This window comes from Nannospalax galili, unplaced genomic scaffold, assembly GCF_000622305.1.
Source record: "Nannospalax galili isolate Female #2095 unplaced genomic scaffold, S.galili_v1.0 scaffold342, whole genome shotgun sequence".
Classification (NCBI taxonomy): domain Eukaryota; kingdom Metazoa; phylum Chordata; class Mammalia; order Rodentia; family Spalacidae; genus Nannospalax; species Nannospalax galili.
Genome location: NW_008349359.1, coordinates 2520358 through 2534629, shown reverse-complemented (window position 1 = coordinate 2534629; position 14272 = coordinate 2520358). Strand labels below are relative to the sequence as shown.

The 14272-nt window shown below is 39.0% G+C and overlaps 1 protein-coding gene across 5 annotated transcripts in view; it reads left to right on the top strand.

The window, feature by feature from the left end:
* Ttbk2 (tau tubulin kinase 2) overlaps nt 1–14272 on the top strand; it is a 170168-nt gene that overhangs the window by 147212 nt on the left and 8684 nt on the right. For all 5 annotated transcript variants that reach the window (XM_008846835.3, XM_029570228.1, XM_029570227.1 and 2 more), the window contains one exon: nt 4414–5687. In XM_008846835.3, coding sequence (XP_008845057.1) covers nt 4414–5687 — 1274 coding nt within the window. The remainder of the gene's footprint in view (nt 1–4413; nt 5688–14272) is intronic.

The window sequence follows — 14272 nt, the reverse complement described above, 5'->3', positions numbered from 1 at the left end:
ATAAATAAATAAATAAATAAATAAATAAGGTAAGCAATAGGGGGAGAGTGGGAGGTGGCCTCTTGTTATTCCACATTGCTACTGCTATGCACTGTTTTTTAAATAGAAATGTGATATACAAATCATGTTTAAACAACAGTGTTTATTCACAAGCCTTACCACTCAGCAGAACATTTGCCTAGCATGTGTGAGATTCTAGAGTCAATCCTCATTTCAACAAAAGTAACCAAAGTCTGTAGTAGAATTTGAATGGCCCAAAGAAAATGTAGATATTTAGAATATAAGAGCTTTTGTTGTTTGAGACAAGGTTTTGCTTGCTGTGAAGCATAGGCAGCCTTGAACTTACTATGTAGCCAAGAATGGCCTGGAACCCTCAGCAGTGCTCCTGCCTCGGTCTCAGCCTTCTGAGTGTGGGGATTACAAGCATTTACCACCATGCCCAGCTTAAAATGTAAATTTTTAATAGGTTATAAATTTGTTTGTAACTCAGTTTATTCTTGGCTCTGTTCAGAACAATAAATTATTCTAATACCTGTATCACCTCTAAATTTTCTTGGTTCACAGATCAAAATTAAAGATAGATATTATACCTTTCATTGTAAGAAGTCTGTTTGAATATGAATGTTTAATTTCCCAGGGTTCTTATTGTCCTTGAACAAGAGAAAAACAGAATGGTAATTTGTAAATTAAATTGGACTTGATAATTGGTTTAGGGATCTCTTTTACACAACCAATTCCAAACACGATACAACAGAAATAATGCTGCTCTGCCTGAACATAATTACATAAAATAATTCTATTTGACAGTTTCCCTAATTTTAATAATTAAAGAAATAATAAGGAAAATAAATGAGACTTATGTACTCATTAGTATGGAAATATTAGTAGTAGGCATTGGTAAAACTATGAAAATATGAAAGAAATGGAAAATACTGAGGTGATTTTTGTAATTCTGTAGAAAAGTATAGATGATACAACTAAGGAATAAAAAGAGTTGAAATGATTGAATTATTATGCCTCAGCTGGGCATGGTGGTTGACATCTCTAATCCCAGTTCTTGGAAGGTTGAGGCTTAGTTGAGGATTGTTGTGAGTTGAAGGCTAGGTTGGGCTATATATATATATAGCAAGACCTTGTCCCAAAAGAAAAAAATTATGCCTTAATGGTTATGCATTATAGAAATGAAAGGTATGAAAGATGCATGCAGCTTGCTGGAAAATCTTTTAATTCCATGTTAATTGCTTTTCTGTCTCTGTACTCCAAGGTTAAGGAAGCATTTTCAGCCACACTTTGAATTAGTTCTCTCTTCTCTATATCCAGCTCTTGATCCTGGCTTTCCTCTTTGCATCTTGTCAGTGTTTCTGAAGACTTTCCAGGCCTGATTTGAGAGCATGTGCTGCATGTCAGTAGTCTGTGCTATACATGGCTTTCAAAACTCTGAAGTCCTATCTATCTATGACTTTTCTTGGCTTTGTTTTTCCTCATTTATGAACTTGTGTTAAAAATAAAATTCAGTTAAAATTAGAGAAGAAAAAAACTTAGCAAAAGCTACCTAGAATTTGTAAAAATGATTTTTAAGAGTATCTTATAAAATTTAAAGGGCTATGGAAATATTATGAGGGTAAGTTATACACAGTGTATCATAATTGCTCAAGATGTTCGTGAAGACGTTCTCCAATATGATAGTTGGTTTATATCTTTTCTATATATGATTGGTAATCCTCTTTACATATCACACATACACGTGCATTATATACCAGTCTAAAGTGAGTTAATCTCAGAATGGTAGAAGTGACTACTAGCTTCAATCTCAGAAGACCAGTGTGGCATTCTTTTTATTTTATTTTATTTTATTTTTATGTGTGAGTGTCTGCATGTATATAAGTGCACATGTGTTGTACATTGCTTACAGAAAACAGAAGAGGGTGGTGGATCCCCTGGAACTGGAGTTACAGATAGTTGTTAACCATCATGTGAGTGCTGGGATTTGAACCCAGGTTGTCTGCAAGAACAGCCAGTACTGTTAACCGCTGAGCCATCTCTCCAGTCCTGGCCTTGTTCTTATAAACGCATATGTTTGACTACTTGGAATCACATATAATAGTGAGGTGACTATTTTTGTCTTATTGTGAATGTAGGTATTCATCTTCCTTGTTATTTGGTACTTAATATAATTTCACACTTTTAGGGCTCAAGTAACTTTAAAAGGTGAAGTACTATAAATTTCAGATTTTGGTATTATTTGAAAAATATACTAGACGGTGAGATGGCTTAGCAGGTAAAGGTGCCTGTTGTCAAGTCTGACAACCTGAGTTCAGTTCCCAGGACTCATATGGTAGAGGGAGAGATCAGATTTCTATGCATGGTCCTCTGATTTCTATGTGCAAGCTGTGACAATGTGTGCCCCTACACACATACGTGCATACATACGTAAATATAATAAAAAAGTTCACACACACACATACACACTCACACTCACACACACACATGAGGACTTGCTGCCAGCCTGACAGCCTGAGTTTGATCTCTGGGACCCACAAGGTAGAAGAACAAATTGATTCCTGTTGGCTATCCTGTGGCTTCCATGTGTGTTATGGTACACACACATATACAGGCACACACACACACACACAAATAAATATAATAAAAATATGCTAGAAAAATTGCTATTTGCCTCAGTATATTTTGGATAAGATAGTTTAGAAAGATATTTAAGTGTTCAGAAAGTAGGTGGTGACTTCCTTGAGGGTAACATCACCAATAGAACTTAGTGCTTTTCCCCAAGTTCACTATAGGTCTGGAATTATTGTAAGAGGTCAGTTCTGAACCCAGGCAGCCTATCTTGGATTAACCTGAAACATCCTCAGAACTCTGGTTCCTTTTTTAATTTTAATTTATTTTGACACAATCTTGCAACACAGCCCACACTGACCTCAAACTCAAAATCCTTGTACCTCAGCCTCCCAATGCTGGGATGATAGGTGTGTACCACCATGCCTGTCTTTCCCTTTGGGAGTTATTTCAGGATGTTAGTTAGGTGGTTTCTCTCAGGACTGGTCTTAGGGCAGGCTTTACATGTCTATAAATCTAATTATGTTCCTAACACTAAATGAAATCGATCTCAAGTACCTTATTTTCATCTCCTTGGATACAGCTTGGATCTAAGCTAAATCTCCTGTGACCACTCCAAATTCATTTGGATTTAAATTTAGAGTAATTTTGTTTTGCTTTGTTTTCCTAAAACTTAATGGTCTTCATTAAGTGATTCAAGTTTATTTGATTTCTCAAAAATATTTTTTAATATTCTATTTATTATTTTTATTTTATGTATATGAGTGTATTGCCTGCATGTATGTAAGTACACCTGGTTGTACAATGCTCACAGGGATCAAAAGAGGCATCGGATTCCTTGGAACTGGAGCTATGGATGGTTGTTAGCCATCATGTGGGTACTGGGAATCAAATCTGGGTCCTCTGCAAGAGTAGTCATTGCTCTTAACCACTGAACCATCTCTCCAGCACCTGGGAGGCAGAGGCAGGCAGATCTCTGTGAGATCAAGGCCAGCCTGGTCGAGAGCGAGAGCGAGAGCGAGGGAGGGAGGGAGGGAGGGAGGGAAGGAGGGAGGGAGGGAGAAAAATATATGTATATATTCTAGTTTGTTTTCAATTGCTATGACAAAACACTCTGACTTGGGGAGGAAAGGGTTTATTTGGCTTACATCTCCTGGGTCACAGTTCATCAGTTAGCCCAAGGTAAGAACTCAGGGCAGGAACCTAGAGGCAGGAGCTGAAGCATAGGTCATAGGGGATCACTGCTTACTGGCTTGCTCCCCTGGCCTGTGTTCCTCCTGCTTTCTTATATAATACAGGACCACCTGCCCAGAGGTGGCACCGCCCACAGTGGGCTGGGCCCTCCCACATCACTCAACAATCAAGAAAATGCCCCACAGACATGGCCACAGTTGAGGCTCCCTCTACCCAGGTGTGTCAAGTTGACAACTAAAGCTATCCAGCAGAGACAGAGAATTGTATTCATTTATAACTAAAATTACTTCAGTCTTAGTAGCAGTAGAATTTCGTGTCTCATGGGTGCCACCCATTTGGCACATTCAAGCAGAAATTGGAAAAAGCAGGGGAACCAGAATGGTGCAGTCTGTTGGAATCAGTCTTTCAGGGCATAGCACATGTTAAAGGAATGACCAGGACAAGATAAAGGGAAATCTCTCTGTCCGGTTCCTTTGAGAGGAACTTGGGTGGTGTTCATCTTTATTCACCATTGCTTATTTAATATGAGTTGGGGATACTGATAAACATCTTTGCTCCTCTTATAAATTGAAGCTTGAACTGTCATATCTCAAACTATGTATCTTGATTGAGATCCCACATAATATTTAACATTTTTTCCTCCTCCAGATTACGATTCCTAGACCTTCTGTGGCATCAACACAGTCAACTTCAGGAAGCTTTCATTATGGTCCACAACCAGAGAAGAAAGATCTTCAGCCCATGGAGCCTACAGTGGAACTTTATTCTCCGAGGGAAAACTTCTCTGGCTTGGTTATAACAGACGGTGAACCTCCTAGTGGAGGAAGCAGAACAGATATGGGACTTCAGGTAGATCACATTGGTCATGACGTATTACCCAATATTAGAGATGGTGATACATCTCAAGACTTGGGACCAAAAGACCTTATTGACCATAATAGATTAGTTGTGAGAGAAGCTGAAACTGTCCCTGGAGAAACTGAAGAAAAAAGCATTCTTCTAGGGTCAGATAATGAAGATGAGAAGTTAAGTAAAGGCCAGAATTGTGTTGAAATCTCTCTCCCAGGAGACTTAGTAACTGCAGAAAGGGATCACTCAGCTACCACTGAACCTCTTGATGTGTCAAAGATACAGAATTTTAATGTGGTGCCAAATCAAGACAAAAAACATGAGCTAATGAAGCTTTTGGCAGTTGGAACTTCAGAAATTTCTCTAAGCGTCATTGACCCACATGCTGAAGGACAGATAGGCCAGGTGGCAGCAGTGAAAAAAAATAAGCTATTTAAGAATGATGACATCAAGAGTGAAGATTTGCCAGGTTATCAAGGAGACCTTTCTACTTTTTTGCACCAAGAGGGTAAGAGGGAGAAAATAGCTCCTAGAAATGGAGAGTTCTATCATTGTGTTTCAGAGAGTGAGCATGGGCCTCCAGCCCGGAAGGATGTGGTTAGGTCATCCTTTGTAACCAGACATAGCCGAATCCCTGTTTTAGCACAAGAGATAGATTCCACTTTTGAATCATCCTCTGCAGTCTCTGCAAAAGAAAAGCTCCTCCAGAAGAAAGCTTATCAGCCAGAACTAGTCAAACTTCTGTTGGAAAAAAGGCAATTCAAGTCTTTCCTGGGTGACTTCTCAAGTGCCTCTGATAAGTTGATAGAGGAGAAACTACCTGGTGTTCCTGTTCCCTTTTCTGAGGAGGACGTCTTCCCACCCTTTTCCAGACTGGCAGTAGATTCTCACCTGAGTAGATCAGCTGAAGATAGCTTTCTGTCACCCATCATCTCCCAGTCTAAAAAGAGCAAGATTCCAAGGCCAGTTTCCTGGGTCAACACAGATCAAGTCAATAATAGATCAGCTTCACCTCAGTTCTTGCCTCGGCCACCACCGGGAAAGCCACCAATAAGGCCTGGGGTAGAAGCCAGGTAATGCTTCTTGCTTACTTTCTGTTAAGTGTGTGACAGTATTTTCACATATGCTGTACATGAATCCATGAGTACATGAGTAGTAGCAGTTATTTCTTTTTTTTTTTTTACTTTAAAAAACATTATTTATTTAATAACCATATAATTAGAAGAAGCATTTCATTACAACAGCATTGACATATTCAATAACAATTTCCAGAGCTAAGATGCATCTCTTTCAAAATTGGCTGTAAATTTTTAGGTTTACAGTTGAAGTAGCAGTTATTTCTTAGTGCTCTTGAGTACCTGTTTTCTTTTCTACAGGCCTTATGGCATAGTAGAGATTGATCCGGGATATTGCTTTTTGTTTCCAATTTTATTGTGGTAAAATATACCCAACACAGAATTTTTCCATCTTAATCATTTAAAATACCCTTTTCAGTGGCATTAACTGTGTTAACTTTGCTTTGCAATTATCACCTCCATCCATTTCAAGGACTCTTCAACATATTAAACTGAAATTCTATACCCACCAAATGACAAACTCCCATTTCCAAGCCCCAGAAACCACTAATCTACTTTCTTTCTCTATGGTTCTGATCACTATGAATACTTCATGTAAGTAGAATCATAGAGTATTTGTCTTTTTGCTTCTGGCTTATTTTATTTAGCAGAAAGTCTCTAGGATCATTCGTATTACAGTGTCTGCCAATTTCTTTTCTTTTAAAGGCTGACTAGTAAGAATAGACTTCTATCATTTTGATGTTTTCTATATGCCTTACAGCATTCTATTTATTTACATTTTATTATTCTGTGTGTGTGTGTGTGTGTGTGTGTGTGTGTGTGTGTATGTGTGTGTGTGTGTTGGAGATCAGAGGACAGCTAGTGAGGATCGGTTTCCCCTTCCACAATGTGGGTCTTGGGGATCCAGCTCAGGTTGTCAGGCTTGGCAGCAACTTCACCCACTGAGCGATCTCATCAGCCTGCCTGACAGTATTGTGTCCCTTATTTATTTCATCTCTATCTTCTTTTCTGTTTGGCTGATTTTTTTTTCTTAAGTGAAACCCTTAAACTCCTTTAAAATTTTTTAAAATTTATTTTTATTTTATGTGTATGAGTGTTATGCACTGCTTATAAGTGCACCTCTGTCATACAGTACCCTCGGAGGACAGAAGAGGGAGTTGGATCCCCTGGAACTGGAGTTATGAATGGTTATTAGCCACCACGTGGGTGCTGGGATTCAAACCCGGGTCTTCTGCAGGCTCTCTTAACTGCTAAGCCATCTCTCCAGCCCCTAAATTCCTTATTTTCCTTTTATGTATATTCTACACCTATTTTCATTGTGGCTACCATGGAAATACATTCTAAGATTCTAATTTGGATTTATACCAGGTCAGTTCAACTCCAGGAGCATACAAAAACTGTGCTCCTTTAAGTCTCTGTAAGTCTCTGTGCTCACTACTTGTATTTGTTGATTCCATGAAATTGCAGCTTCATTTTATGTCCAGAAACATAAGCTTATTATTTTGTTTTGTTTTTGAGAGGCGATTTCATGTAGCCCAGAACTCCTGAACCTCCTGCTTTACTTCCCGAGTGCTGGGATTATGGATGCGCACCACCACGCCTAACTTTAGTAATTGATTCTTTATTTTAAAATAAATGCAGAAAACAAAAAATAGAATTATAGTTATGAAAATAATAGTCACTTTTTTTTTTGAGACAGGGTCTCCCTGTAGCCCCAGCTGTCCTGGAACTCACTATGTGTAGACCAGGCTGGCCTTGAACTCAGATTTGCCTGCCTGCCTCTGCCTCCCCAGTGCTGGGATTGAAGGTGTGCGCCACCATGCCTGACTCTGAGTGCTAGTTTTTAGAATGTTTTTTGCTTGCTTGATTGCTTGCCTGCCTTCACTTCTATTTTTTTTTTTGAGACAGGGTCTTCCTGTAGTCCCAGCTGGCCTGGAGCTCACTACGTAGACCAGGATGGCCTTGAACTCACAGAGATGCATGCACCACCATGCCCAGCAACTTTATATATTTTTATATTTATCTTTACCAAGATCTTTATTTCCTCACATAGCTTCAAGTTACTGTCTAGTATCATTTCAACCTGCAGTATTTCATCTAACATTTCTAGATAGCAGATCAAGTGGTAATGAAGGGCCCCCTCCTCCCATTTTTTGGTGTTAGTGGATGTTTATTTCTTTGGTAAACATATTGAACCCAGGCCTTATGCTTGCAAAGTACATACTCTACCTCTGACTATGCTGCTGTCCCCTACCTCAGTTTTTATCTAAGAGGATCTTAATTTCTCCCTGACTTTTGAAGGACTGTTTCCTCAATGTAGGATTTTTTTGTTTGTTTCTAAAATTTTTTTGATTATTTTTATGTGTATGAGTGGTATGCCTGCATGTATGTAAGTATACCCATTCATGCAGTGCCCCTGGAGGACAGAAGAGGGTGTTGGATCGTCTGGAACTGGAGTTACTGACAGTTGTTAGCCACCATGTGGGGACAGGGATTTGAACCCGTCCTCTGCAAGAGCAGCCAGTGCTTTAACCACTGACCCATTTCTCTAGCCCCTCAATTCTTTTTTAAAAAATATTTTACTTTAAAAAAAATTCTTTTTATTATTTTTATTTTATGTGTATGAGTGTATTGTCTGCATGTATGTGAGTGCACCCATGTCGTGCAGTGCCGTGGAGGTCAGAAGAGGGCTTTGGATTACCCTGGAACTAGAGTTAAGGACAGTTCATAGCCGCCAGGTGGGTGCTGGGAATCAAACCCGGGTCCTCTGCAAGAGCAGTCAGTGCTCTCAACTGCTGAGCCATCTCTCCAGCCCCTTATTATTTTTATTTCATATATATGAGTGTATTGCCTGCATGTGTGTAAGTGCACCCATGTCATGTAACCAATAGGGGTCAGAAGTGGGTGTTGGAGTCCCTAGAACTGTAGTCATGGACTACTGTTAGCCGTCATGTGGTTGCTGGGAATCAAACCAAGGTCCTCTGCAAGAGGACTGACATTAGCCCACTAAGTCCTTAGCCCACTACCTTTTGACCTCCAAAGTTTCTGATGGGAAATTTTTTGATAATCTCATTGTTGACCCCTCGTATGTGACCAAGTGGCTTCTTTCTTGTTGCACTCAAGATGAGTTTTTTGTTGTTGTTCTTTTTTATTATATATCTTGGTTGGATTTGTGTGATTAGGTTGCTTTGACCAATCCTGCTTGGAGTCCATTGAGCTTCTTGAATATAGACTCTTCTTGTCTTTCATAAAAGTTGAGATGTTTTTGGCCGTTCTTCAAATAGTCTCTATTTCTGTCCTTTCCTTCTGCAACCCCTACTGTATCTATGTTGGTTGAAACCCCTACTGTGCCTATGTTGGTCCACTTGCTAGTCTCTTATTTTCTTCTTTAATCTTTTATCTTTCTAAATTTCTAATTTCTGTTATTCAGACTGAGTAATATCAATTGTCCTGTCTTCTAGTTATTGTTCTGCCTACTCAAATTTGCTTTTAAAATTTTGTGTGTCGGGGGGTGCTGGAGAGAAGACCTGGGTTCAATTTTCAGCACCCACATGGCAGCTGACACCCATCTGTAACTCTAGTTCCAGGTGATCCAGTGCCCTCTTCTGACCACCAAGGACATTGCATGACATGGGTATACTTACATACATGCAGGCAATACACTCATACACATAAAATAAAAATAATTAAAAAACAAAACAAAATAAAAATAAGCCATTCTCTAAAATGTTCCATCCTATCACTTTTCAGTGATGTAGCCTAAACCATTTGTATCATTAGGCAATTTCTTGGTTGATGTGGTTAATAAACTTGAGGGATCAAGAGTTCCCACCCAGTGCTAGCAAGTAAATGTCTATGTATTTATCACTATTGGAGCTTGCAGAATGAGATTATATATTAATTTTGTGCATCAGTTAAATGTGGAGAAATTTAGTGTAAGAGTATTAGTAGTAGCAGGATGAAAATTAATGTATAGGATCTTTTCCTATCAGGTCAATTTTCTGTTCAGCACAATCTGTAATTTTATTTAAAAATTCAAAAAAAATTTTTTTTTGTCTTTTTGAGATAGGGTCTTCCTGTAGCCCCAGCTGGTCTGGAACTCACTATGTAGACCAGGCTGGCCTTGAACTCACAGAGATCCGCCTGCCTCTACCTCCCAAGTGCTGGGATTAAAGGTATATGTCACCATGTCCAACTAAAAATCAAAAAATTTTAGTTTATGTGTGTGAGTGTATGTGTATGAACCTGCTTATATGTACATGCACACATGTATGCAGTGCCCATAGATTCCAGAAGAGGACATTGGATCCCTGGAACTAGAGTTTCTGATGCTTGTTAGCCACCAAGGAACGAGGTCCAGGTCCTCTATAAGAGCAACCAGTATGCTTAACTGTTGAACCATCTCTTCAGGAGCCCAATAGTTTATTTTTTTCTTCTAAAAATATACTGAATGTTGAGTACTTCCAAGGCATCTAAGAGGCCTTAATTATCTTCATGCATTAGAATTGGTACAATTCATAGCAATTTGTTGGTATTGTTTTTACTGAGTATACTTTATTACTCAGAAATTTCAAGATGGTGATAGTAATATACACCCAGGTGTTCAACCTTTTGACATTGCAATTGCTGTTTTCATCCGCAAATGTGTTGGGTCACATTCATAACTATCTTGGGACACATGTGGCCCTTGGCTGTAGGTTGCGCGTGCCTGATACAAACCTTATTTTTTGTTTGAACTATTCACTAAATAGTATTTTGTGTGAAATTTATGACTTTTACTTTTGTAAAATTAAAAGTGCTGGTGGTGGAGGTAAGAAAAAAGAAATTAGAGCACAGATCCTCAAAATTTAGAAGACAGGGTGTTTTGTTGTTGTTTCTACCCTGATTCTTGCAAGCTGTCTGCAAACTGCTTTAGAAACTAGTGCACAGTTGCCTGCCACAGGGCTGAGGGTGAGGGATAGGTAACTACTACCTTGTTAAAATCTGAACTTAATTATAATTAACTGCAATTTATGGTCCAAGCTTTCCTCTGGAGTCTTTAACATATTCCAAATTTCTAAAATAGTTATGTCTGACATACTCTTCCAGTGAGTTGTCTTCTAGGTGAGGAGAGGCTCTTGGTATCAAAAAGACATCAATACTTAATCTCTATTTAGAGCCAATATATTAGTCAACTTAAATGCTATAATGATTTACCTGAGGCAGGCTAACTTATAAGAATAGGCTTCTAAAAAAGCTCTCTGGAATTCCAAGAAGCACAGGCCCTAGCAAATGCCTCCTTAGCCATATTGCATAATGGCAGGAGTACTTGTGCATCTCTACATGAACTAGTCTCTCTCCCTTTACCTACAGAGCCACCAGGATTCAGTCACAGAGGCTCCTGACCTCATCCCATAGGCCCCACTTCTAAACACCATAGATTAAATTTCCACTTTCTTAGTAACATTAACATAAGACTTTAGGGATTAAATTCATGAAGTTCCAGGGACAACCTATACTACCATGTGAATTACTTGATTACAAAGCCAGGCATGGTGGCACAGACCTGTAATCCCAGCACTTGGAAGGCTGAGGCAAGATAGTCACCACAAGTTCAAGGCAAGGTGACCTCCATAGTGAGTTACAGGCCAGCTGGGGCTACAGGGAGACCCTGTCTCAAAGAACAAAAACAAAACAAAAAAACAGCTAGCTAGAGAGCTGGGTGTGGTGGTGCACACCTTTGATCCCAGTACTTGGGAGGCAGAGGCAGGCAGATCTCTGTGAGATCAAGGCCAGCCTGGTCTACATAGCCAGTGCCAGGCCAGCTGGGACTACAGGTCTCAAAAGACTATCACCCCCACCAATAAAAAAAAAAAAAGCTAGAGAACTAGCTTAGTCAGTAAAACATTTACTGCACAAGCATGTGGACCTAAGTTCAGATCCCTAGAACCCTTGATAAGAACTGAGTGTAGTGATGTGTGTGTGTGTGTGTGTGTGTGTGTGTGTGTGTGTGTGTGTGATCCCTGAGACGTGCTGGCCAACCAGTCTACTGAATTGGTGAATGTCAGGTCCAGTGAAAGACTTTGTGTCAGAAAGAAAGTAGAGAAGTGATTGAGAAAGACTGCAACCTCCACAAGTGCTCAGACATGTGCACACACATGCACACAAACCACAAAACATTTTAAAACCAGAAAGTTTGAAAAAGGTTAAAATATCACAGAAATCATATGAAGTCTACCTATTTTCATTTCCTTACTCATATAAAGTGTAGGATGAAACTGGGATCTTATAATATTGTCCATAATGACCTATTATATCTCAGTCATCTTTCCATATTGCTACACATGGGTCTATCTCATCCTTTTCTTGTTGTTTTTTTGTTTTTTTTTTTTGAGTCAGGATCTCATATAACCTGTGCTGGCCTTGAATTCCTGATCCTCCTGCCTCCATCCCTCAAGTACTGGGATTGTACGTATTTGCCACTGGCTCCCACTCTTTAAAAAAATACTATATAATACTACATGATCTCGGTATGCTATAAATTATTAAACTTTTCCTGTTAATGGACATTTTGATTGCTTCTAGATTGTTTGCTTTCATAAACAGTGCTGTAGTAAATAGCTTTGTATGTAGGTTTTCAGTATGTAACCCATAGTTCTAGAATGTAGATGTCTAAAACCAAAATTGCTAGTGTTTGCATACCTGAAATTTTTGTATATTCAAACTGCTTTCCCCAGAACATCTTACTAACTATCCTCCTGCCAGCAGTTTCTGGGCTCCCTTCTCTGCTCTCACCAGCAGTGCAGTGCAGTACTGCTTACGCAACATTATTAGGACTCAGAAGCATTTTGGATTGGGGTTTTTTTTTCAGATTTTGGATTTTTTTTAATGTTAGATATTTTGGGATAGCCACTAGGTATAAACATGAAATTCATTAAATTTACATACATGTATACACACATATATGGACATATAATATGAAAGTAGTTTTATATGATTTTTAATTTTGTGCATGAAACAGAGTTATAGTGTGAATTTTCTACTTATGATATCATGTCAATGCTCAAAAACTTTGAGTTTTTTTGGATAGTGGTTATTATGGATCTTGATTCAAGAATGTTCAACATAATGTTAGTTTTTTTTTTGTTTTTTGTTTGTTGGGTTTTGGTTTGGGAGTTTTGGTTTGGTTTGGCATTTGTTTGTTTTGAGAGTCTCATATAGCCCAGACTTGGTTTCCAACTTGCCGTGTAGCCAAGGATGACCTTGAACTTCAATCCTGTCTTTATCCCCTGAGTGTTGGAATTACAGGCTTATGCCACTGTGCCTGGTTATGTGCAGGTTTAGTGCATGCTAGACAACTTTCTACTGCTGAGCTACATCCCTAGCACAATTGTTTGTTGTTGTTGTTTTAATTACTCTGCGGGTATGGGGGGAAGGGGGGTCACAGCACACATGTGGAAGTCAGAGGACAGCTTTTCAGGAGTCGGCACCTTCGGTTCCAGGGATTGAACTTACCACCCCCCGCCCCCAATTTTTGCTGTTGTTTTGGGGGTTTTTTGTTGGTTTGTTTGTTGAGATAGTCTGTATAGCCCAGCCTGGCCTCAAACTCAAAATTCTCCTGCTTCAGCTTCCCAAGTGGTGGAATTACAGGTGTGTGCCACCAAACTTGGCTTTATTTTTTGAGAGATCAATTTCAATGTATATGTATATATGTGTATATATGGCAGTTGTAGTTTGAATACATATGTGTGTATGTATATATATGGCAGTTGTAGTTTGACTGTGTATGTATATATATGGCAGTTGTAGTTTGAATACGTGTATATGTATATATATGGCAGTTGTAGTTGCATTGCTTCTGCAGTGCAGGTTATCTCATGTTTTAATTTGTATTTGATTTTTCATGAAACTAGGTTTTTAAAAATATTTTTACTTGAGCTGCTTTTATGAGTTGTTGACCATGTTTATGTCAAGTACCCTAGTGGTTTTTCTTAATTCCTAATCCCTTTTCAAAATGTATTAAACACATTTTATCTTGGTCTGTGATTTGCCTTTTACTTGGATTATGGTGCCTTTTGCTTGGCAGAAAAATATAGTGCATACAGAACTGAATCCTAATTATTTGTTTTATTTATTTATTTATTTATTTATACAAGTGTTTTGCCAGCATGTACATTAAACACTCATGCATGCAATGCCTGTGAAGGCCAGAAGAGGGCGTTGGAGTCCCTGGAATTGGAGTGAGTTCTGCATGGTTGTTAGTTGCCAATGTGGGTGCTGGAAACTGAACCCAGATCCTTTGAAAGAGTAGCCAGTGGTCTTAACTGCTGAGCCATCTCTCCAGTCCCCAAAACTGAATTTTTAAAATATTTTTTATTATTTTTATTTTATGAGTTTATTGCCTGCATGCGTGTATGCGCACCCCTGTCATGCAATGCTGGTGGAGGTCAGAAGAGGGCATCAGATCCCCTGGAATTGGAGTTACAGATGGTTTTTAGCTGCATGTGGGTGCTGGGAGCCTAAATGGGGCCCTCTGCAAGAGCAGCCACTTAGTGCTCTTAACTGCTGAGCCATCTCTTCAGCCCCTTGAGCTGAACTTTTTA